Genomic DNA, 26458 nt, shown 5'->3' on the forward strand with positions numbered 1-26458 from the left:
CACTTTGGTCTTGGTTTGTATAAAAAGCTTCATCAATAAGAATGGTTTGATATTCGTTAAAGAAAAGAGAAGATTACACAGTGAAATCAAATGATGAGTGAAATTGGCAGTGTGCTCTCCTTTCTGCTGCGCACGCGTCCTCTCTACAAGAGATTGTATCCCAAGAGATACATTTTTATTTTAACCCGGCCACAGACACTCTTTTTCTGACCTAGATGTACAAACCGATTAAAATCAATACCGACTTGTGACAATCTGTCCACAAGACTGGATTATCTGAAAGAAATACTTAATTCTGATAAGATTATACTTGAAAATAAAGTAGGGGATTAGAGGATGCATATAACGTAACATTTTCCTTTCATCCCTGACCTCATCGGCTTTTTCCGTCTAAAGATCATGCCCTGGGTATCATTTTAACAAGGACATATCACAAAGAGCCAATCAGAACCCAGGATGGTCACGCCGGGGAAGACGTCGATTAAAAAATGAATTCATATTTTAGTTAGAATTTTGCGCCGAATGTCTGGATGTGTTTACCTTCTCTTATGGCGCCACACCACAACGTCTAACGTATGTAAATGGATTAAGTTCCAAAGTTTAAACTTAGAAAATTTGCCCTCGAGGTTTCTGTGCTCAAACCACGTAAAGTTTGCTGATTTGACGTTGTTGTTTGGCAGAGGGGGGCCTAGGATGGCTAAGATTTGTACAAAGTTTTAAAACGCAAGTGCTGAGCTGTCGTTCTGCCCATTAGCGCTTTTGTTTGCCACGTTCCCGTCGTCGACGTGGTTTGCTTAAGGTCCCCATTGTCTACTCGAACTCCCTCATGTCACTTTTTTTTTGCTATAATCTGACCTCATGTATGTACGTATAATCTGACACAGTATGACCCTCCTTTCTTTCTTGTAACAATTGCCAAGTAGAGCCCTTCTTCAGGCGTAACCGGGCATTTTATTCCGTTTGACAAAATAAAAATGGCTGAGACAGGTAGTTCCCACTAAAAGAAATTGCTTCGCTTTAATTAATCTTAGACGGTTGGAAGTCGCTTGCTCGCTCGCTCGTCATTATACGACACTATCCCTGCCCATGACAAAACGCGCACACACGCGACGATCATGACTTAAAACACCACATGAGTACATACGGGTAACATACGAGTAACATACGGAACATACGGATACATACGAATACATACGACTACCGTACGACTAATGATACGACTAGCATACGAGTAACATATGGGTACATACGAATACATACGAATACATACAATACATAGAATGCATACGAATACATACGAATACATACGGGTAAAAAATACGGAAAAATACGAGTAAAATTCATGCGAATAAATTTTTATGCAAAGTAACGACAACTTAAGAGAGCAAACGATATTTGATATTTTCTCGTCACGCATTACTTTCCCGACTAAGGAAAGATTGCGTTACAAGAGCACAGATCTTTGATGTTAAACCGGTGGCCTGGGGTCATGCCAGGTAATCCGATGTGCGCAAAAATTGGCCTGTCGCGCAGTGGATGATCTTCACGCGTTCAATCTTTACCAACCGCCTCCCGGTTAGCTCAATTGGTTAGAGCGCCGGATTGTGTTGTGCGGGAGGTCGAGGGTTCGAGCCCCGGCCGGACCGATACTCATGGTCTTAAAATAAGTGAAGAGAATTTGCTACCTTTCTATAATCAAAAAATGGATAGATATTTTAGTCTTCTCGGATAAGGACGAATAAACCGTAGGCCCCGTCTCCTGCAGGGTTAGGGTTAGGAGACGTTAATTTCCCACGCACGAGATTACTGTGTGGTGGATGTCCTACCCTGGGGTGGGATGGGTGGGAATTGGCCCTGAAATATGGGGAGTGGTCAAGTAACGTATGTACTATGCACTGAACAGATTGAAGAGTGTAATACTGATTTACAGATGACGCAGTTGAGAAAGCAACTGTGATGTAGATGTAACTAACAGTAGCATGACCGCAGGCCACCAGTTTAATATTTATTTAATCACTTTCACCAGAGTGAGGTGAGGGTCGCACAACAGAGCGAGGCTCCAAATTAAGTGCGTCCAATATCCCACCCATCCCACCCCAGGGGAGGACATCCATCACACAGTTATCTCGTGTGTGGGAAATTAACGTCTCCTACCCCAACCCTGCAGGAGACGGGACCTCCATTTATTCGTCCCTATCCGAAAAGACTAGAATATCTAATCATTTCTTGATGTTATAGAAAGGCAGCAAGTTCTTCTCAATTATTTTAAGACCCTGAGTGTTGGTCCGGCCGGGGCTCGAATCCTCGACCTCCCGCACAACAGTCCAGCGCTCTATCCATTGAGCTAACCGGGAGGCGGTTAATATCAAGGATCTTTGCTCTTGTAACGCAATCTTTCCTTTGTCGGAGAAGTAATGCATGACAGTAAGTATCAATGATCTTTTGCTCTCTCATGATATATTTTACTTAAGTTGTCGTTACTTTGCATAAAAATTTACTCGTATGAATCTTACTCGTATTCGTATTTTTTTTAACTCGTATGTATTCGTATGTACCCGTATGTTACCCGTATGTTACTCGTATGTTAGTGGTATGTTGGTGGTATGTATTCGTGTGTATCTGTATGTTCCGTATGTTACTCGTATGTTACTCGTATGTTACCCGTATGTACTCGCGTGGTGTTTTAGTCATGATCCACACGCGACCCAACTCAAACTCTTCTACAGGAAACGAGAGCTCCTCTAAAGTTTGCAGGTCTTACATGGTTTGGTTTGAGGTGCCAATACCAAGTCCTGACCAGTTAGAGATGTTTCAATGCCACCTTTTTGTGATGGACTTCTCTTCTTCTTTTACCCGACAAGTATCCCTCTGAGACCGGACAGTGAGGAAATCACGAGGCATACTGATGTGCTAATTTTTCAAATATGGCTTGCACGAAAGGCGTTTTTTTTTTTTTATCATAGGACAAGGGTCTTGTGCATGGAACGAGCAAAATTGATATATCAAATTCTGAAACATTTTGAAGTAAATACCGATAGAATTCCCGTCAATCCTAGCGAGCTGAACCACTGTAAGGATTGCGAGTGTACGCTGACGAAATGATCTTAAGTGTGACACAGAATCTCAGAGAAAATTTAATTGGTAATTTAATCATTTTAATTAAATTTTCTATCTTTTACTTACAATTCGTATACTATTATACTTCTCCATATCATTACTTTCCATTGCTTACGAGACATTCGGCAAACTCAACTGTGGTCAATTGTCGTTGTCTAAAGCCATTTACACAAACATATGGCTCACAAGTTGTAATGGTTTTCAGTTATTGCCAGTTGCGCCAGATTGTAGACTGGTATCACCCGAAAGTGCCAAGTCGTCTGGCAAAGGCATGGAAATCCGACTTACAAACCAAACTTAATGCTATTTTAATTAGCATGACTGGTCGAAACGCTAATATTCTCATTAACCCAAATGGTCTTGTCCTAATAACACAGCACTATCGTCTCTGTAATTTGCGGTAAATAAAGACTGTCACTAATCAAAATTAAGTCTAGCAATTAGGTCTCTCCTAACAGCTGTTAAAACCAAATGAAATAGCAACACGTTTTCTTAAAACCCAGTTGGGCGGGGCGAGTGGTTCTGGGGACTGGACGAAGGTGCTCAATAGGTTTTGCATACTGTCTAGACTTCATATGAGCAACAGGAAAAAAACATTTCTTGTTTGATTATGTCATGATTGTCTAAGTATAGAAAATTGGTATTATGCAATTTTTCAAAAGATGAGCCTATGGCCTGTAATTTTGTCTTGTTGTTACTACGCTTTCCAGGAAGATATTGATAGGTTATCACACAGTCGGTTTCGAGAATTTCTTAATGAACCTTCAGACGAACTCATTTCGCAGCAGCTGTCCTTTTCATCATCCACGAGTGAAAATTGTGTAATTTACCCCGCACAATTGTCTTACCCACAAAATTGCCTTTCTATGGAATAAAGATAGATAAAGCTTTGAATTATCCCGACTTAAATGTTTACAATGTCATCCCATCTTTTAGACTTATAGATTTGTTTGAAATCAGGTCGCTCATTATTATTCACCGCCCCACGAGGTTTTCTATAAAGATTAGAAAAGAAAACAAGTGCCAAGATTACAAAACTGATCGCTGCCTACAATTTTATTATTTTAGAATTCCTCTATAAGTACGGCTCCTGTTCTTTTTTATGATAAAAACCATCTGAAAAAGGGTAATTGCAGTTTTGTAATCCTTCCTTGAAAATTCATTTTTCATTTCGGATCCTGTCGTGTTCTCGGCGGATGACGCTATCCTCCCGTAAATCACTACCTGGTGTTACCACGTCATCTCGCTCTGTGATTGGTCAAGAATAGTCGCACCACCTTTAATAAAATCACATGCAAAACTTCGACGTCTTTCCTGTTTTCCTGGTCAAATGTATTCACTAACTCTGGGTTCTGATTGGCTCTTTGTGATATGTCCTTTCTTCGATTGGTCTGATTGCTTAAGTTGGCTTAATAAGAAAACGCGTGCTATTGTTACTGTGACAGATCACAAAATAGAAATTACCATTTCTAAAGAAATTGAACCAAAGTGCTAATGGAGTCGACGACGTGGCGTTTTAAACATTTCTTAAAAAAGGAAACACACATGAGATGGGAAATCGGTGTTTGCGATGTTTTGACCCGGCCGTGCATGCAAAGAAAAAAAAAAATGCCAAATTCCAGACTTATTTATTTAATCACTTGGTAACAAACACGCAGTTCAAATTAATTTGAATTCCTTCGGGAAACACGATGTCATTCGTCTTTGTTTAATGTTTGTTTCATATGAAAAAAAGCTTGATACGCTTGTTTGGTAAATATGGTCTTTTCATCAAAGAACAAAAAGAAAAAAAGTCATTCACAGGTGTGTCGGTGAAAAGACGACATTTTGAGGCGGTGGCTGTTTTTCAAGATGTCGTTGAAAGGACAAGTCAAAGTTATAGATAACTGTGGCACATTTCCAAGCTGTCCAGTTCGGAAGTCGGTTTTTCTACAGGAAACAATTATGAATTTTTATGTCTTGTTGCATTGTTTGAACAATCAAGTTCTTAAAAGAAAGCATGCAAGATTATATCTGTCCTTTTCGCCAGGAAATTAATTAAGGCCGCCAAAATTGTAGCGGGGGTTTAGAAGGGAAGGGGTAGTAATTTTTTTTTTGTCTGCTTTCTTTTGACCCGACCAATTCAGAAAAATTGATTTTACATTTTTTACCATAGTTGGTAGGTATGATTTTACAAACTGAAAAAGTATACTCAGTCAAAACTTATAACCGGTGAGGTGACCATGATATTCTTACAAAAAATATCGGGAAGTCTCAATTGCAATGGTTTTTTACGAACAGAAAAGTGAGTTGAATAAACATTCATAGTAGGTTCACTGTCCTACAGAAAGATAAACTGATCAGAAAAGTTTTGATCAACAATTTTTGCATATTTCAAACCTTTATAAAGCCGGCGTCATTTCCTTCCAGGGTAATAAAATGAACATTTTACTCCCCAATTTTTTCTGAGTGATTTTTTTAGAACATGTAGAATAGAGGAGGTATCTTTAAAAATTGCTCGTAAAAAAATGTCATCAAATTTTTCCTATTTTAGAAAGCTAGGTCTGGAACTAGTGACAGCGGTCGAAACTGCAGGCGCAAGTTAAAGTTACAAAATGGCGGTTAAACTTGAAAACGAAACAAGGTGATTAGAAAGGCAAATATGTCGTTCTTTCCGCGATCTAGAAAGGCGAAATCCTCACTGTCTCCCACTGAAAAGTCTAAAAATCGTAGTGATGTTTGTCAGCAAACCTCGGTGGGTAGACTGAATGTTGAATAGTGTGAGTTTTGGGATTACTTCCGTTTGACATGTTTTAGTAGACTGGTGTTACCGATTTATATTTTCTGACCGCATTTGCAATCAAATTCGTTCTTTATTTCTGTTTTTTAAATTTGTAACTAGGATGTTTTTTTTCAATTCATGCGATACAAGAACAACATCATTTCTGTTGACTCTTATAGTCTTGCTTCATGTTTTGCTTCATGCTTCATCTTTGCTTCCCAAATAGAATGGTAAAGTTGGCCGTGATATATTACGGTGAAGCTGTCCTACATGAACTCAAAGCCGCTTGTGATATGGTTGATGCTGTGAGATTTTCCAATCTTAGTGTGTCCAATTCAAGGATTTTTTGTCAAGGTCTAGTTTTAAAGCTGCAAAATAAACGTTGTCAAGATCTAGTTGTGACTCTGCTTAATTTTGAGAATTAGGTATTGGATCAACTAATAATCCTCTTCCTCTAATCTGTACATTTCTCTATTCTCATTACTTGTCTTCTTGGTGTTGTAAGGAGAAATTCTCTCTTGGTCACTCTTGGGAGTTAGAGGATTTAAAGCATATAAATTTTGAAAACTTTCTTAACAAACATTGCCTCAGACTCCCACAAAAGCTTTCAGCTTTGGGCTCCTTCTTGGTGTAGAAGACACAGAACAGGTCACCTCCATCTTTTGTCTTTTTTTTTTTCTTCTGTTGTTTTAGGTAAAATGTGTCTCCTGCATCAGGTAAGAGGCCAGTCCTGGCCCATCTTTAAGTCCTTCTTCCCCCTCTTTCACCCAAATGACTGATTTATTCATAAAAGTATTTCTGTGAATTTTCATCCTAGGGTGAAAGAAATGATAGTGGGCGTGATGTGAGTGGGTCGCTGTTTAGTGGCATGAACTTAACATCAGCTCCTGCCAAAGGGACAACCTCCTCTGATGAAGTTAATCTAATAGGTCATGTTGATGTAGCAAAGGAAGATAAATTACCTAAAACAGTCATTGAAAATCCTCAAGATTTTGGTGTAGTTTTTGGTAAGACAGAAAGAAATGTTTGCAATGAGTTTTTTTCTAAGATGCAGGCAACATCCATAAGTAGGGTGGTCTACTCCTGGTACACTTTGGAATCAAACCATTATCTGAAGAGTCCTCCGTTTTTCACCCTTAAACTCTTAGAAGTGATTTACATGTAACTTCTCCCTATAATATCTATACATTATATAGCAAACAGGTAATGAGAATACTCACTCATCAGGAAGAAGTTTTTATCTTGATCTAACCCAAAATTCTTGCAACCAATTTACAAGGAAATGTATTGCAGCCAGAGGGGAGAATCGAGTGCCTGGTTATTTTTGACCCACTCATAGAGATGGGCACCTCAGGAGATAAAGTCCTCTATGTGATAATTAACAATTATTCCATGAGTGCGCGTTGGATATGAGATGATAGATAACCAACGAGGCGCGTAGCGCCGAGTTGGCTATAATCATCTCATATCCAACAAGTGCGAGTGGAATAATTGTTTTATTAAAAACGCTCCCAAGAAATTATTATTTTGTAAGAAGAAACTGGATTTTTTAGCTCCCTTTTGATTTTAAGCTGACGAGTACGCTTACCATATTTGTAGATTATGGTATATAGGCTGATATACCATAATGGCTAAGCCAATAAAAAGTCTTGAATTGCATTATCCAATGATCTAGTTTTTAATAATCACTTTTATTTATTTTCTATTACACTTTTAATTATCACTGAGAATTCAGACCACACTAACAAAGAAATTACTTTTATTTTCCTTTCTTTTGTAACAGCAAGGCCAATTGAAGCTGAGTTGTTACCTAAACCAATGCAGCCAAACGTTATTCCACAGCAGATGAGCCAATCAGCTACAAAGAAGAAAAGAGCTCGCCATGCAAAGAGACCTGGATATGCCAGACAGCCTGACAGTAAAGGGTAAATTCAAGTTTTATTTCATGTTTTTCTCATGGTGTTGTAAGAAGAAAAAGTGGAAGCACTAATACTGGTAATTTTAGTGGTAGTGGAGGTAGCAATAGTACTGGGAGTGGTTTAGCAATAGCAGTATCAACTGCAGCAACAGTAACAGGTGCCGTAGCAATGTTGGTAGCAGCAGCAGTAGAAGTAGTAGCAGCAGCAGTAGTAGCAGTAGAAGCAGTAGAAGCAGCAGTAGAAGTAGTAGCAGCAGCAGTAGTAGCAGTAGAAGCAGCAGTAGAAGTAGTAGCAGCAGCAGTAGAAGTAGTAGCAGCAGCAGTAGTAGCGGCAGCAGTAGTAGCAGTAGAAGCAGTAGAAGCAGCAGTAGAAGTAGTAGCAGCAGCAGTAGAAGTAGTAGCAGCAGCAGTAGTAGCGGCAGCAGTAGTAGCGGCAGCAGTAGTAGCAGTAGAAGCAGCAGTAGAAGTAGTAGCAGCAGCAGTAGAAGTAGTAGCAGCAGCAGTAGAAGTAGTAGCAGCAGCGGTAGTAGCGGCAGCAGTAGTAGTGGCAGCAGTAGTAGCAGTAGAAGCAGTAGAAGCAGCAGTAGAAGTAGTAGCAGCAGCAGTAGAAGTAGTAGCGGCAGCAGTAGTAGCGGCAGCAGTAGTAGCGGCAGCAGTAGTAGCGGCAGCAGTAGTAGCAGCAGCAGTAGTAGCGGCAGCAGTAGTAGCAGTAGAAGCAGTACTTAGTAGTAGTTGTAGCTGTAATGGTAGACAATGGTATTAATTTTCACCTTAATTAAAGTTATTCATTATCTTGTATTTTAAGGGAACCTAGTGAGCCAAGTGACATTACTGATGAGGCAACAGTTGGTGAAACTAAGCAGGAATCCAAGGTGGAAGAAGGTATTTTTTACTTACTTATAGCTACAATGTTGATTATATACTAGTTAAGGAAATGTATATCTGGGTGTTCACAGGTGTTCTTTAAGGTAGGCCCAGTATTCACTTGACATACAATCCTTTCTGCTTTTTCCTTGGCATGAGGTGCTGAGGAATATTGACACTTCTCCTTGTCCAGTGTAGCTTACTCCTTAGCATTTATTGAAGGAAACGTCCAATTAAGAACAGGTTGCCGTTGATACAATAAAAAGTACTTGTATAATGAAGATTCCTTTGAATGATTGGGACACAAGAACTGAAATGTGTAAAAAGCTTCAAACAATTACAAGCAATTTTAATGTATGTGTTCCTCAAGGTTATACAGTTGCCACTTTTATCATCAGTCAATAATTCTTTTGTTTACATGAATCCTATGAGAATCTTGCATGGTGACACACACACAAAATTCCAGTTTGAAAAAAGCTGATATGTAGCTGTTTTGATTTTTCTTTCACTACCTTAAGTACTTTCTTTCTTTTTTTTTTTTAAGATAAAATTTTAACTTTAAAAAGTATTATTTATGAATGTAAGAGCAATTAGCTCCGCAAGTGGAGGTATCTCTTAAACCTTTCCCTCTCTTTAGTGACCGAGGCAGAATTTCTCCTTAAAATATCAATAGGACATCAAGCAGACAAGTAATGAGAATTAAGAAATTGGAAATCTCAATTTTGGAATTATTAGTTGATCCAGTACCAAATTCTCCAAACCAACATCATTAAAGTTGTATGTTAGACTGTAACTGGAGAGTTTCTAATCAGATCTTGAGAATAAAAGAGTAAGGTACCCTTGACAGTTTTCTGAAGTCCTTGACGTTGTTTTGTATGTGATGAATGTGTGTGTGTGTTGTGTGTGTTGTGTGTGTTATATCTGACCCAAATAATTACATTAGATAAATCACCTAAGTATAGCTGCCCTTTTTTTCTGGCCCCTATGGTTATTTGGGGCAGCTAGTACTCCTCTTTATTACATGACTCGGGCAGTCAGAGGGCCAATAACTAAAATCAACCAATCAAAATGCTCTATTGCCAGTCCAATATTCTCTCAGTATTGGACCGGGCACTGTCCCGAATGGTCCCCAATGATACCGCACTTGTGTCCCTTTGAACTTTAGTCATATAATAAATCTCTTATTAACCAAGCTTGCTCGGGATCGTACTGGGAGAATATTGGCCCTCTGTCTTTTTGTATAGACCTCGCTGCGCTTGGTCTGTACTGTCAAGACCTCGGGCCGATATTCTCCCAATACGGCCCTCACGCTTGGTTAATAAGATATATATATTCTTGTCAATTTATCAGTATTTTTATCAGTATTTTTTATGTTGGGTACAAATAAAGTTGTTGTTGTTGTTGTTGTGGTGTCTTGGTGAAGAAAGGAACTTTGAGTGTTCAGTCTCTTACTCAAGAAAGCAACAAAGTAAGTTGGCTTGGGCTTGAATAGACACCTATTGATCCAGAGTCCAGCAAACAGGCCACCTTTCCTCCCATTCCTTTAATCATATGCTTGCCACTTCTTAGATCAAACAGGAGCCGCAAGAGTCACAAAACCTGATGAAGTGAGTAGTGAGCCTTCCACGCCCTTGTACTCCATTGGAACTCCATCATCCTCAGATGAAAATTTGTTTAAAGAGATGAAGGTCAATATCACTGAAGAAAACATTATAGAAACGCTTAGCAGAGGATCCTTAAAAGACTTGGATTTGAGTAAATCAACTCCACCCCAGGGTGACAAAATTATTGAACAAATCTCAATTGATGCTTCAAGTGAACACTCGGAAACTGCATCTAAATCTTCTTGCATGGAGATACAGGACAAAACCTTGGAGGTGCCAAATGACAGAAAGAGTTTAGAAAGAGATGAAAGTATTTTTGAAAGTGAGAAATATTGGGATTTAAATGAGGATCTTTCTGAAGCATTAGACATTAGGATCAATGATGGCTTTGCTGGGGAAACCTGTCTAAACAGTGCTGTGGAAAGTGAAATACTATCTTTACATTTTACCCCTGGATCAAATGAACAACTTGAACAAAGTGTGGAGGTAGACCTTGTGCAAGAAAGACTCACTTCAGATCAGGAAAAGGGTAACCCCAAGGAACCTCTGAAGAAGCTAAACAATGTGCTGATGCATTTGAAACTTCAAATCACAAGTCTAAGGTATTCTGAGAGGTTCTGGGATATCTTGTATTGGCAGTATCCAGATAGAGTATGTGGAAACAACTTAGTGTGAACCTGTGTAAGAAATAATGTTTAACCCATTAATGGCCACAGCTTCTGTGAAAAACTGTGTTTTGAAGCTAGTCGAGCAGATTTCGGGTCACTGTTGTGGTTTTAAAAGCTCAAACTTACCAAAAACCCATTGACAGCTCGTACACTTGACGGTCTTTTGATCCAAATGCAAAATGGCGGCCTGAAAATCTCGGGTACACGCAGAAAGCAAAATTTAGAGATTTGGGTTGAAAAGTAATGCCCCACTTACGACTTTTACTTTTTTCTCTTTCTCCTGCCCTTTTTTTACCCTCTCCTTGCCTGAAGTTTCTCCTCACTTGCTGGAAATTTAGTAGGCTTCATTTTGGTGTAGAGACTTTTTAGGAAACTACTCATTATTTTCAAACCACATGCTCAGAAAGGTAGGTGGGTAATGGAACAAGATTTTCGTGCAGATTTTCAGGTCAAAGTTACATGGTTTTTTGGCTATTTCTCCAATCCCCTTCACTCAATTGCGCTCATTCTGGTATCGTTTGTAAGATATTTTCAACCTGTTGAAGTACGTGCTCAAAGTCATGCGCCAGGGTTAAAAGTGATGACATCACAAGGTGTAGAAAGGGTGTGGGTCCACATGGGCGCATACGGGCGCACTGGACGTCAATAGGTTAATTCAATCCTTGATGCGCCACTACCATTCATATTAATAGTAACTTTTAAGCCAAAAAATGGGATGATCATATGGGGTATTATTACTTTTTACACTTTTTCTAGAGTTATCAAAGAGCCACTGCATGGTGTGTCAAACTCTTTCTAATAACTCTTTACACCCAAATATTGGCATGGATATTCTCCCTACAGTTCTCCACAGTCCTAAGGTGTGCTGACAAGGGAGAATTTGTTTATTAGTCAAGAGCATCTTTGTTGGAGGTCAATTCCTTTATTCTCGTGACCTCGATGTGTGATTTAGGAGTGAAACTGTCAGCAGGAATTAGATTCGCAATGTAGTAGTCACTCTTGGGGGTCAAATGGTGAACTCCCAGGATTGATCATGAAGTAATTTCTCCAAACAATATCAATATGCTATCAAGCAGGCTGGTGATGAGAATAGAGATTATTATTCATTGCAAAACCAAATTCCTAGAGCTCAAAACTGCAAGAAATGTGTAGAAAAAGGTAAGGAGAATATTATTGAAATCTTGGAATTGAACGGGTTAAATGAAACCTTGACCAATTTTATTAAATATTTATAAAGAGTTTGATCTCAAGGAAAGTTGTAGTCAGAGACAGCTTTTGAGTGGAAGACAAGAAAGTAAAAAAAAAAAACTTCTCGTATCATTTTTTTCTTGATCAGTAAAGACAAAAGGTGTTTAACTAGCCTTGAAGAGGAGTTGTTGAAGGTATACACAGAGTCTTGCAATGTGAAGAATGAAAAAGAACAAGAGTTCAAAAGACTTCAGGTGGAAGAAACCCAGGCCCTAGCCAGTGACAATTATGACCTGGCAGAAGAGATCAGTGACAGAATGGAACAACTCAAACAAGATTTGCAATCTGTTAAGTATAGGCTCCCTGGTCAAGATGATAAGGTGAGAAAAAACGGTTACTTCAAATGCTTTGGTAGCCTGCAGGGAACGCCTGGCCTTCTCTCCTCTCCCCCTCCCCCCCAATTCCTAATTTTTTGCCTCGCTTCATTTTCGCGTGGTCTAATTTTCACCCAAACTTTACTAGAACGCCTGCTCTGCATGCTAATGCTTCGGCTTTTTCAATTCTTCCTCATTCAAACTGCCAGTAACTATCATATGATAGACTTTGCTGTTTGCCAGAACCACTCTTCAGTTCCTGAAGCAGATTTTTCTTTGGAAGTGTTATGTGAACCGTCCACTCTTTGCCTTTATCTTTCCCTCTCCTCCTCTCTCTCTCTCCTCTCATCTTGTTTCCCTTACCCTCCTTACCCTCCCTACCCTTCCCCCTCCTTTTTGTCACATCATCCCATCACATCACTTGCCCTTCCTTCAACTATTTATCAAATCAGTCCCTATCTTCACAGGTTAAAAAAGCATTGAAACTGAGAGCTGAAATATCACACAGAGAAGTTGAGATTTACCGTCAAAATCAAACAGCACTGGAAGAATTGAAAGAAGAACAAAAACAGTGTTTGGTCAGGCATACAGATACACAGGCTACCTGGAGCGCCAAGGAAAAACAGCATCTTAACTCTGAGCGGCAGAGATTGGAAAGAACAATGGACCATCTGAGGCTTGACAAGGAGCATATGGAGGCAGAGGGTGTGGAATTAAGTAGAGAAATTCTGCTTAAAACTGAGGAGTTCCAAAAAAGAAAGGAAGAGTTGCTTTTAGAGAGAGGAGATTTGCAGGTCAGTCTTGAAAAAATTGAAAAAAAGTGCAGAGAGAAGAATGGTTGTTATCTTTGGTCCCAAAAATTTTTAAAGCCTCTGAAGATGATTTTCAATAGTATAGGGTATTGTTTCAACCCACCATGTTCCATACATTAGATGGACATTTCTTCTCTTCTTAATTCTGAAAAAGCTTCAACTTTTGTTTGTTTTAGTTTTCATTGAATTCAACATAGCCCTTACAAGCACTATGAAAAAAAAGTATTGCGTATGTGAAGCTTCCTACAAATTCATTTTTGAAATAGGCTTGAGAGAGCAAAATTATCTGGAAAAATATGATTATGATCATAGGAATGAATGATATCAGTTACGCTTTGATGCCAATATTATGAACTTTGGTCCACAATACTTACCCCCTTCACATTTTTATAGCCTACGGGAGCATAAACTCTTTGTTGTGTTCACTTGAGGAAGATAAGATGATAGTGCAGAGGTTAGCATGTAAAAGAAGTATGTTAAAGTAAAGAATATCTCAATTTGTAATCTAAAATCCTTGGAATATTTTAGGCAGAAATTTCATCGCTAGAGGCTAAGCTGGCCAAGTTAAGAGCAAAAGAATCAGAGCTAACAGCTTTCATTAAAGAGCACGATGATGAAATAGAATCTGTCAAGTTGGAATTCAGCCCACAGCAACAAGCCCTTGATAAACAGCAACGAGAAATAGAGAGAAGAGAGAACTCACTTCAGGAAGAATTTGTGAGTGAACTCTTTACAGCTTAACATCAGCATACATATTCTCCATACTGTTCTCTATACATTTCCAAAGGTGCTGACAAGGAGAATTTGTTTAACAATTATGAGCTTCTTTAGTTGGTGATCATTTCCTTTATTATTAAAAGCTAGTCACTTTTAGTGGTTAAAGGGTTAAAAAAGCATAGGCGTGCCTGTTAGACTTAAACATATCCTTAAGTGCATAACCACATATATTAATAAGTTACATAGACCTGGCCTCATCATTGTGTTGAAGAAGTTATCAGTATGTTATGCAGTTTCATCATGCCTGAAATTGGTCTGAAACTCTCACACTGAAAATCAACAGAGGCTGTTGTCATCTAGTCAAGAACTATTTGATGCCAAAGCAGAGGAGAGTCAGAGAAAAGAGCAAGGGTAGGACCAAAGACCAGTCCTGATTATCTATACATATTTTTGTTTGTTTGTTTTTTTGGGGGGAGAGGGGGTGGGAGGAGGGGTTGGGAGGAGAGAATGGGAGGCATAAGGGGGTGGGAGGAGGAGATGGGAGGCATAAGGGGGGTGGGAGGAGGGGATGGGAGACATAAGGGGGGTGGGAGGAGGGGATGGGAGACATAAGGGGGGTGGGAGGAGGGATGGGAGGCATAAGGGGGGTGGGAGGAGGGATGGGAGGCATAAGGGGGTGGGAGGAGGGATGGGAGGCATAAGGGAGGTGGGAGGAGGGGATGGGAGGCATAAGGGGGGTGGGAGGAGGGATGGGAGGCATAAGTGTGGAATGTCACTTAATACTTTCCTCTTCTTCTCACAGTAAACTAAGTTTTTATTCCCCAATATTTTATTTCACAGTTTGTCTGATGGTATAACTGCAGCTTCAGAGGAGCTGGAAAAATACGAAAAGCTAATCAAACAGCTAGAAAGGCAGCAGGAGTCTGCTCAAGAATTTCTAAATATGAAGCATTTTACTTTTCAAATGGATCCTAAAGTAACAAGGTATTCAATGTATCATTATGTTTGGTATGACTTGCCCCCTTTTTCCTCACCCTTCCCTGTGTGCGTGCGTGTGTGTGTGCGCGTGCGCGTGTGTAATACTGGAGAGAGGGAACATTCATCATTTCTCTAATCACTCAAGAGAGGGTCTGTGCGAGCGCAAACGTTTAAATCGTAAGATGGCAGGCTTTGGGGCTGTCATAACCGAGTTGTCTCACAGGAGTTGAAAGAACTTCAAAAAATTGCAAATCTACAGGATACAGAAGATGGGGGAGGGAAGGGTAGCCTGTGATGACGGACTGGAAGCCCATCTTTCATATTAACTTCGTGTCACAGTAACCTCAATAAGCTCTTGTGGTGTGGTACTTTGGTGTGGTATTCCTGTGAAGTGTTCACCCATATTTACCAACCATACGCAATGAGGACCATTTTTGTTAACATTAGGATCAGTCTATTTGGGATAAGTGTAACTCAAGCTTTAGGCTGTTAATTCTTGTAATACATTTGTAGTCTTCAAGTCAAACACAAGGAAGTGGCCCAGGAAATAAAAAATATCACAAACAAGATCCAGGTGGGACAAAGAGGCGCGGCTACCCTTAGAAAGACCGTAAATGAAATCGAGTCCCAGATCTCTGATCTGGACGCAGCTAAAGAAATAGCGAAGAAAGGTAACGAAGATGTACCTACGTATGATGCACGATCCTCACAGTAGAGAGCGCTATTTATGCAATAGCGAAAATCAGACCTGAAAAAAATCAGGCCTGTACGGGATTCGAACCACTGACCTCTGCGATACTAGTGCAGCGCTCTCCCAATTGAGCTAACAAGCCAACTGGGAGCAGGCCGTTAAGTTGATTCGTAATAAACCTGTGCGTTACGGTATACAGTCGAATTTGCACCGTTTTAGGCGGTCACCCTGTATTTAGCGGTCGGTTGTCAAAGTCCTGAATTTGTTTCCCCTTAATCACTGTAATTTTCGAGAGAGTGTCGCGAATTTCTGGACCAATCTCAAAGCAAAGCAAAGCAAAACCAATGCAATCCTGCCAAACATTTTGCCAATGTTAAGTACTTGATGTGTAAAAAAGTCACCACACAAGAACAACTTATATTCCTTTTTATCGATTAGACAGAAATTTTAAGGAGGCTAAACGGCTGAAAGAAGAAAGAGAAACTTTGACACAAGAGGGAGTTGAAAGCCAAGAAAAATTAGAATCTTTGCTGAAGGGACTTGCAGAAGATGGGAAGTTGTTGGAGGAGGCGCAACAACAGAACGTGGACTTGGAGAAAGAGATCAATGATAAAGAGCGTCTTGCGGGTACAATTTTGGTTGTCTCTCATTTTCTCCTCGTTAAACCCTTACGAGCTTTTTTTCTATTCTTAGCCGATTACGTTTGAAGGATTTTTTTCTGTGTTTCTCATCTTCAACCAAAAATTGAACCCGCCTTCGTCACTTTGTGTTGGTTGGCATATAGGGGATTGGAATCTTGTATATCGAGGCGTGGGAGGGGAAGGTGATCTTTCAGTGGCTTTCTCTCCTATTTGGTCGGCTAAATTTATACCCTGGTAAACAGCAGCTCGTTGTGGATCTCCGACTACAGCTGATTCAAGAATCTATCTTATTAACCAAGCGCGAGGGCCGTACTGGGAGAATATCGGCCCGAGGTCTTGACAGTACGGACCGAGCGCAGCGAGGTCCGTACAAAAAAGACCGAGGGCCGATATTCTTCCAGTACGGTCCCGAACAAGCTTGGTTAATAAGAGATTTATTATACAACTGAAGTTCAAAGGGACACAAGTGCGGTATTTTTCGGGACCATTCGGGACCATTCGGGACAGTGCCCGGTCCAATACTGAGAGAATATTCACCGGCAATAGAGCATTTTGATTGGTTGATTTTAGTTATTGGCCCTCTGACTGCCCGAGTCGTGTAATAAAAAATGATATTAACTGCTTACTCCTTTCAACAGCTAAGCTAAAAATTACTCCAGCTTTTCAAGAATGTTCGTATGTGCCCTTTTATCTGAGTTTTTTGTTTGTTTGTTTGTTTGTTTTTAGCTGTGGTTACTGTAGAGGAAGCATCCGTTATGATTCAAGTCCTCCATGAACAAATGAAGAGGTAAACTAGTAATTGGACCAAGTGTGTCATGTATTTTGCGATAACTTCATTTTTTTTTTCAATCATGGCTGGTTGATTTGATGTCTTGTAATGTCATTTATTTTACAGAGTCGGTGAGGACAGTCTGATCAAGGCTTTGCTTGAGACCGAAGCTATCACATGTAAAGTAAGTATACATTGTGCACGGTTAAAAAATAGTGTTAAGTGACCAGTGATTTTTGCTAATCCTTCAGGCCCCGGTCGTTCAAAGGGTGGAGAACGCTATCTATGGATAAATTTCTCTCCATTGGATAGTGCAGTACGTTTTGTTAACACCTATCCGCTGAATAGCGATTTTACCTTTGGACAGAGTTATCCAATCTTTGAACGACCGGGCCCTGGAATAGATTGCAAGGCCATCACAATTCGTTTCTCCCCTCCCTTCTGCTATAGCCTATTTTTTTCAGGGTTATCTTTACTCCTGAACGGAGAAAGGCGCTGTTAAAGTATAGTGTCAAGCCAAATAACAAAGTATGATGACCAGTGGCCAAGGCTTGAACCCAAATCTCTATGGGTAGAGTCCAGGCCACCCCGCTCCATGTTATTGTTTAAGACGAAATAATGTAGAGTTCAGACCACCGCATTTTAGAATAGTGCACATTAACGACGATACAAACAAAGCCTGTGTAAATAGTGACTTGAATACAAGGTGGTCAGACTTGTGTAACTGGCGCGACAGCACGAAAGTGGCTCTTTCATAGCTTAGTCGATCAGCTAGTTTTTATTCGCGATCGAAATTTGTAGCTTGACCATGACCAATTTCTCTTGGCTGTGTTAGAACTTGATATCAGAGTTGTGTGAAAAGCACGGCATTCCGATACCTGAGGTGAATGACTCAGACGATAGAGATCAACGGGAGATCATCATAGTGGAGGTAACCTAGCTTTATCCACGCTCTTCTCACGATCGATTGTGGTAAAACCAGAACCAAACTGATTACAACAGCCAATCAGAAGAAAGGAAAATACCTTAAAGAGCCAATGAGAAATAAAAAAACAACCAATTTACTTAAAGCGCGGGAAAACGTGGGTGACCAAGTCGTGATTGGTTTTAATCTAGCATTTGATTGGCTTAGAGTTTGATTGGCGCGAGTTTACACGACCAATCACAGAGAGAAGTAAAGGAAACTACTTTCGATACCATTGAAAATTGTTCAATGATTGCAACCGAATTCGGTCATCGTACACCATAATAACTACTCTTTTTTTTCTCGCGTACCACGATAATGTGTGAAACCTCGTTCAGAGGTTGCTAATTATTATTAAAAGGTTTTTTACCTTAAGAGAATTTGACCATCTTTTATTCGGAGGAATCCGTTTCTGAGCCCACGAAGTCCTCAGAAGGAGGACAGCGTCAAAAACAAGATTACGACAATTTGGTGGAAAAATTGAGTGAGCTAGAGGGAAGACTGGAAGCTGTGGTAGAAATTGAGGATTTTGACGAGGCTGATATCCTTTTATGACCAAACTAATTTTACTTATTCAATAACTTAATAGCTGTGCTACGCATCATAACCTGAGGCTTAACTTGTCAGCCAGCACGGAGAAAAATGAAACTCGTGTAACACGCGGTAAAACTTGACAACCACTTTTAAGATCGTTACATGTAGTATGTCGTGTGAAGTATAAAAAAAAAAAAAAAAAAAAAAGAAGTCTTTTTATAGGATTACACAATTACTGGTGAACCAGTAGTTTCCATTGTGGTCCTTGCAAACAAATGAAACAAATGGTCTAAATTGAACATAACATCATTAAGAACCCCAACCGGCCGGAGGCGAACCAGTTGGCTATTTACAAGGGTGGCCAAGGATCTGAACTCGGGGCTACCGTGAAACAAATCCAGTGGTCAGAGTGGGACTCGAACCCGGGAGCGGCGGATTACGAGTCCGACACTCTAACCACTCGGCCACACTGCCTCTACAGTCACTAACCAGAGAAGACTCTATAAGTTGGCTGTTAATGCTGGAGTTTTCTATGGTAATCTTTTTTAAAAATTTTGAATTGTCTGTACTGGGCATGTGTTGGATCCTTGTCATTGTCACAGGCTCATTTTGGGACAAACTTACTTTCTCCATAGTGTTGATGAATTTGACAGTTTCATTCAGTCTCAGTTTCCGACATGTTTCTTAGGTAATTAGACCGAGTATAAGGGATGGTGGGACCCACTTCTAGTTTTTGCGGTTCTTACGTTCCAATCTCTTTTCAGAAATTCACTATCACATTTTCAGAGAGATGGGCGACGACCTCTTTTTCATACATGCCAATCTTGCTGTGTTTGATGAGCAGAATTCTCTTAAGTTTTCTTGACATTTTACCAGACAGACTCCAGCAAGAAATAAACAAAATTAAAGATAGAATGGAGTGGACAAAGCCATAATTTAGAGAAAAGTTGCCCAAGAAAAGGTTAACCCTACATGATGGAGCACAATGGAGTGTCCAGGCGGAAATTGGACTTGGAAAAGAAATGAGTTGATAGCTTCTACGATTCGTGCGACAACGCGCAATGAATCAGCGGTTTCCTATACAACAATAAGGGCGCACATGCTTTGTATTACAGTCTTTATAAGAACAGCCATGATGGCACATTGAAAAAATGTTTTTCAGAAGCTGTTGTGTGGAAAGTTGCCCTCAGTAGTATTTACTGTCAAACGTAATTAATAGTTTTGGGACGAAAACGTTAGGTGAAGGCTTCTTCAATCGAATAATTCGTGATTGTTTTTTTTTTTTTTTTTTTTTACCAGCAGGAGTTCCGTGTAGATGTAAACTTAGCCTAGTTCCTTGCAGGCGAATGTTTATGATAGGAATCGAGACTTGAAGCCGCCATATTGAATAGGAAAGATCGCGGAAAGCCTGGAACGAACAAACCAGTTTTTCGCTCCCCCTTTACACTCTCCAGGGCTCCTTCGATTTTACCTATACAATATGGCGGCTTCAACATCCGATGGGAACCAGAAGCTCTCGCTCGTTAGCAAGTAAAAACGTCTCTTATGCCGCCTTGTCAAAACTGTACGCGTTGTCTTCAGTGTCGCCTCAAGGATTTTATCGTACGGTTCACCATTGGTAAATCTCCCGATTAGAAGCAAGTTTAGATTGCATCCCTCAGAAAACCTTAATGCTCTTTATATATTTCCAAAGTCCCAAATGATGAAACCACTCATGCTTTTCATTCGGTTCCAGTCTTTTAATTTAATTTAATTTAGTCCATTTTCACTGCATTAAGTTTTGCAGTGGGGAAGGACTAGAAAGGAACATAGGAACCATTCGTGCTAGTCCACCCTCCCACCCATCCCACCCCAGGGGAGGACATCCATCACACAGTAATCTCGTGTGTGGGAAATTAACGTCTCCTACCCCAACCCTGCAGGAGACGGGACCTCCATTTATTCGTCCCTATCCGAGAAGACTAGAATATCTAACCATTTCTTGATGTTATAGAAAGGCAGCAAATTCTTCTCAATTATTTTAAGACCCTGAGTGTTGGTCCGGCCGGGGCTCGAACCCTCGACCTCCCGCACAACAGTCCAGCGCTCTATCCATTGAGCTAACCGGGAGGCGGTCCTTTGTGTGTGTGTGTTATTTACGTGGTTCATTGGAAGTATATAGAAACACTCATAAATTACTCTAAAGTATATTTTAAGTGTAAATTACGCAAGTTATTCTTGAGACCATAAATAACATATATCAGCGTGAGCACAAATTGTGTGTGTGAGTCAAAAAAATAAGGAGGTATATTTTATGATTTGATTAAAGGAAAGGGGCGGCTGGACACAGGCATAAAATAGTTTAGCCACTGTAAAAGGAGCACTCTTACGAAACCGTCCTATAATTTGAAAACCCGAAAAATTCAGTTATTTCATTATAATGTGAATTTTTAGCGATTAATAAAATCTTTCCAATAATAATTTTAGTTGAAAGTCAATTCTAGGGCGAGAAATTACGATTTGAAAACCGTTCCGCCATTAATTTTCGTAATCACTTGGCAGACTCAAGAAGACTAGCGCGAGTTTGGAGCGTGACATAGATTACTCATTTGACGCGCCGTGCTTGTGGATAATTTTCAAAAACAGTATTTTGATCGTATATATTGTTTTTATAACACTAAGACTAAGACCATTTCACTAAATTTCTCGAGGTTTCCGTATAAATATAAAATGACGCCGTACGCCAACAGTGGTTTGAGTAATCTACGTCACAATGCGAGTGACCGCTGACCGAAAATAAGTTGGCCGTGATTACGAAAATTAACGCGGAACGGTTCTCAAATCGCAATTTCTCGCCCTAGAATTGACTTTCAACTAAAATTATTATTGAAAAGGCTTTATTAATCGCTAAAAATTCATATTATAATGAAATAACTGAATTTTTCGGGTTTTCAAATTATAGGGCGGTTTCGTAAGAGTGTTCCTTTAAGAAAAGTACATCTCGATGAACTACCCTTTGTATTTCATTATTATGTAAGTGATATATCAACCAGCTTATGTCGGTTTCACATTTCTGGGAAACAGTAATCCAAGACAAACGACTTAGAATGTTCTTCTTTTCTGTGATTGGTTTACCACGAAAATAACAAGCTCTTGATACCAAGAATAGCTACTGAAGGAAATTCACAATACTTCATTGTTTCGAATTTGTTTTCTTAGAAATCGTTTAGCTTTGTTCGCTTGCTTTTGACGGATAAAATGGACATTGGAACGTTCTTCCATAATCTTCGAGAAGAGGTGTCTTGTTCAGTTTGTACTAATATTTACAGGGATCCAAAACAACTCTCGTGTCTCCACAGTTTCTGTCTGCAGTGCTTGAAACGGTGGCATAGAGAAACCCATGGCCGAGACACTATCAGATGCCCGAAGTGCCAAACTATTAGCAGAGTGCGTGAAAGTAGCGATTTGAAAGACCTTCCCACCAGTTTTTATCTGAACAGCTTGATTGATGTACTAGCAATTAAGGAATGTAAAACCAGCCAGGTGAAATGCAGAAATTGTGACAACACCAGACCAGAAAGTTCGTATTGTTTCCAGTGCTGTGCATTTTATTGCCAAGAGTGCTTAATTGGACACAACATCCTGAAAAGCTACAAAGATCACCGTGTCCTGGCGCTGGAAGCCTTTCAAGACGAGGACTATGAGGATGTAATGAAACGACCTGCCTTTTGCCGTAAGGAAGATCATAACAATAAAGAGCTGGAGTACTTTTGCAAGAGTTGTGAAATGCCAGTTTGCCAATTTTGTGTCACAGTGGACCATGAAAGTCATGATAAGGAATTAATCAAGAAAGAAGCAGAAAAACAGAAGAGTGAGATGAAGTCATTGATTGAAAAGCAGAGACGCAATTTGCAAGCAAAGATGGAAGCCGTTAAAAAAATTGATGAAGAAGTCGCTGAACTTACGCAACATGGCGAAGACGTGAAGAGACACGTTCAAACATTTGTTGACAGTCTTTTAGCTGTTATTGAAACGAAAAAGCAGGACATACTATCCTCGGTGGATGAAGAATCGAGCAAGTCTCGTGAACTTTACAAGGAGCGAAAAAACAGGATTCAGCAACAAATAGCGGTGATAGAATCTTCCCTGGAAACCGCTGATAAGCTATTAAGTCGTAGTACAACAAACGCTGAAATCGTTCAACTGAAGAAATTATCAGGCGCCATCTTCAAAGGGGTTGATCAGACTGAGCCAATAAACCGTAACACCAAAATCTTTCCGACTGGTTTGGTTTTCGAGGAAAATCAAAAGCTGGTGGGGACTTTCAAAACTGAAAGAATTGGAACTTTGCTAATTAAATGTGAATTGGAAGGAAGGCAGTCCACTACAAAGCAGCCACTACAAATCTACTACAAATCAGGCACTACATGGAACGTACCTGGAGGACAGCGACCACGTTGAGTGGAGATGAGAAATGAACGGGGACAAGAACGCGCAACGAAAATCCGAATAAGTTACTGTGTAAATGAAGTCTATCAGACCAAACATACTCCAAAAGACCAAGGAAGATGTAAACTGACTGTCAAGGTAAACGGAGAACATGTTCGTAGAAGTCCTTTCAGTAATACCATTTCGGCTCAAATTAAAAGTTGTTTTATCTTTCGGCGAACTTGGTCCGTTTATAGAAATGTTTAAGTATCCCGTGGGGGAGGGGATGGATGAGATAGCTGTATATCAGGTCAGGAGCAACAAACCTATGGTGACATTCAACAACTGGCCTGTTGGTTTCACTCATGTTCAGTAGCCGGGCATGTGCAAGTACCAATTCTTTCTTTAAGGAAGACATAAGAAATAGTAGAAGTAATGTATGATTTCCGAAAAAAATTGAAACAGTCATAGAAATTAATGGATACATAAGCAAGGAAAAGGAGGCTTAGGAAATATCTAAAGGAAACAAAAACTTAAAAAAGCTAAGGATTTTTTTCACTGATAGATTATTCAATTACGAGTGTGTTGATGATTTACTGAAAAAATATTCATTTATAGAACAGCGTGACTCGTGCTTGTGCATAAGGAATAAAAGATTTGTATTTGGCTTTAGTCTAATTTCAGAGCTGAGTAAAAAGTTTCCAGCAGTCTGATTGGTCGAGTGGTTCCTTATATGACGCTATATGAACCGCTCCATGCGGATTAAACAAAATGTTAAAAGGTTAATAAATGTTACTAAAATGTTATGATTTTGGAAATTTCTCTGTTGCTCAGCTCTGAAATTATACTAAAACAATTATTCGCCTCAGGTTCGGTGAATATTGTCGAATAGTCCCCTCCACTTCCACTCGGGGATTATTCGACGATATTCACCGAACCTGAGGCGAATAATTGTTAAATATTCCCAGCTTAAATTACACTTAACCCCCATGAGTGACCAAGACAGAATTTCTTCTTATAATACTAATACAGTATAATGCAGGCAAGTGATGAGAGCAAAGAAACATAGCAACTAAGGAATTGTTAGTTGATCAAATACTACATTCCCCAAACTTAGATTTTAAGAATTGTATAGCAGGTAGTAACGAAAAAAGTTGGTGGCCTGTGGTACCCAGACTCTTCCAGAGTAAAGCCTTGATTGTGTAGCTCTAGTACGGCGGTGTAATCGCATACTTCATATTTTAATCAGAGAATCTGTCAGCTTTTCAACAAAACAATTAAAATTTTTAGTCAATGTATCAAATGTTGATGGAACAGAGAATTAACTCTAAAGCGTAAATTAAAGTGCTAAATGAAACCCATAAAAAATCCACTGAGTGTTAACCCTCGCAAAGGGTGTCAGGGAACCACTCAAGGTATAGAAAGCAAAAAAAAAGAAAAAGAAAAATTCTTGTGACCTCAGTGGGAATCGACATTGCTAGCTATGTTGTTTATTTGTATAGTATTAAATATATTATACAGTAGTTTCACTAGCAACCTTTGTGGCTTCCCTTGGTGTTGATGTATAGGATCCCATGAAAATGGGTTCCCACTCCACTGATGAGCAATCTCGTGATCAGTGGGTAAAAAGGAAAAAAAGTGTATGCAAGGGTGGAAATGTGTATATAAAATGAACATTAAAGTTAGTGTTAAAATTGAAGAAGCGACTTCTGAAACAACAGCATGCTCCTAAACTCAATTTAAAATTGTAAAAAATATATGTTATATATTATTAAAATAAAAAATAAAATCAAAATAGAATAAAATAAAATGAAGTTAAAATATTATATGAGTAACTATTAGAAAGAGGGGGCAAAGCATTTAGGGTTAAATTCCTAATGTTATATTAGAGTTTTGGTTATAGTTAGGGTTAGAGTTATATTAGGGTTAGTGTTTGTTAGGGTTAGGGTTAATGCTAGATTAGGTTTTAGGGTTAGTGCTAGATTAGGGTAGGGTTAGGGATTGGGTGGGGTAAAGGTTAGTAATAATCCTTTTTCCTATCCTATTCAATAACCTCTTTTCCCTTCCTACAGTCAAAAACAGAGACCCCATTCCACAAACCCTAAGCAAACCCTTACCTATTACTAACCCCAACCCCACCCAAACCCTAAGCCTAACCCAACCCTAATCTAGCCCTCACCCTTACCCTAACCCTAACTAACACTAACCTTAACCATAATATAACTCTAACCCCAACTATAACCAAAACTCTAATATAACATTAGGAATTTAACCCTAAACCCTAAATGCTTTGCTTCCTCTTTCTAATAGTTACTCTTATATAATATTTTAACTTCATTTTATTTTATTTTATTTTGATTTTATTTTTTATTTTAGTAATATATAACATATATTTTTTACAATTTTAAATTGAGTTTAGGAGCATGCTGTCGTTACAGAAGTCGCTCCCTCAATTTTAACACCAAACTTTTATCTTCATTTTACACACTCATTCCCACCCTTGCATACGCTTTGTTCCTTTTTACCCACTGATCACGAGATTGCTCATCAGTGGAGTGGGAACCCATTTTCATGGGATCCCATACATCAACACCAAGGGAAGCCACAAAGGTTGCTAGTGAAACTACTGATTAATATATTTGATACTATACAAACGAACCTGAGGCGAATAATTGTTAAATATTCCCAACTTAAATTACACTTAAACCCCCATGAATGACCAAGACAGAATTTCTTCTTATAATACTAATACAGTATAACGCTGGCAAGTGATGAGAGCAAAGAAACATAGCAACTAAGGAATTGTTAGTTGATCAAATACTACATTCCCCAAACTTAGATTTTAAGAATTGTATAACGGGTAGTAACGAAAAAAGTTGGTGGCCTGTGGTACCCAGACTCTTCCAGAGTAAAGCCTTGATTGTGTAGCTCTAGTACGGCGGCGGTGTAATCGCGTACTTCATATTTTAATCAGAGAATCTGTCAGCTTTTCAACAAAACAATTAAAATTTTTAGTCAATGTATCAAATGTTGATGGAACAGAGAATTAACTCTGAAGCGTAAATTAAAGTGCTAAATGAAACCCATGAAAAATCCACTGAGCGTTAACCCTCGTAAAGGGTGTCAGGGAACCACTCGAGGTATAGAAAGCAAAAAAAAAGAAAAATTCTTGTGACCTCAGTGGGAATCGACATTGCTCGCTATGTTGTTTAGACCGAGCAATTATAGCAACTAATTTCCATTCTCCTGTTTTTCTCACTCTCTTTTCTTATCTTTCCTTGGTACCCCAAGCAGATCGCAGATCTTGCTAAACAGAGAAGCGTAAAAAATGGAGAGGACCCCTTATGAAAAGGACTTATAAAGTCTTCACTTTTGAAATTTATTTAATCTATGAAAACAAAACTTTTCCAATCTAAAATTGTAATTGTCGGTGAGTCTTTTTTGGGGGGCT

General features: G+C 39.3%; 2 protein-coding genes across 7 annotated transcripts; both read left to right on the top strand.

Moving 5' to 3' along the window:
* The first annotated feature begins 5682 nt into the window (after positions 1-5682).
* Positions 5683-20324, top strand: LOC111325688 (uncharacterized). Of its 6 annotated transcripts, XM_088744984.1 has the most exons (18): positions 5713-5851; positions 6105-6594; positions 6696-6885; positions 7662-7803; positions 8602-8678; positions 10230-10866; positions 12269-12500; positions 12962-13288; positions 13835-14023; positions 14367-14434; positions 14864-15007; positions 15515-15672; positions 16131-16319; positions 17060-17120; positions 17229-17286; positions 17938-18033; positions 18469-18604; positions 19474-20324. In XM_088744984.1, the coding sequence occupies exons 2-18, from the start codon at positions 6577-6579 to the stop codon at positions 19533-19535; spliced, it is 2784 nt and encodes a 927-aa protein (XP_088601110.1). In that variant the 5' UTR covers positions 5713-5851; positions 6105-6576; the 3' UTR covers positions 19536-20324. The 6 variants fall into 6 exon arrangements, with proteins under 6 accessions (XP_088601113.1, XP_088601108.1, XP_088601109.1 ...); XM_088744982.1 differs by lacking the exon at positions 6105-6594 and having other exon boundaries at positions 5685-5851; XM_088744983.1 differs by having other exon boundaries at positions 5710-6594.
* Positions 20325-21080: 756 nt separating this feature from the next.
* On the top strand, positions 21081-26035 carry LOC148716957 (transcription intermediary factor 1-alpha-like). The gene is made up of 2 exons (XM_088744989.1): positions 21081-21612; positions 21939-26035. Exons 1-2 carry the CDS (start codon positions 21584-21586, stop codon positions 23038-23040), a joined length of 1131 nt encoding a protein of 376 aa, XP_088601115.1. The 5' UTR covers positions 21081-21583; the 3' UTR covers positions 23041-26035.
* The last annotated feature ends 423 nt before the right edge of the window (positions 26036-26458 follow it).

The sequence above is a fragment of the Stylophora pistillata genome, chromosome 14 (genome assembly GCF_964205215.1).
Source record: "Stylophora pistillata chromosome 14, jaStyPist1.2, whole genome shotgun sequence".
Classification (NCBI taxonomy): domain Eukaryota; kingdom Metazoa; phylum Cnidaria; class Anthozoa; order Scleractinia; family Pocilloporidae; genus Stylophora; species Stylophora pistillata.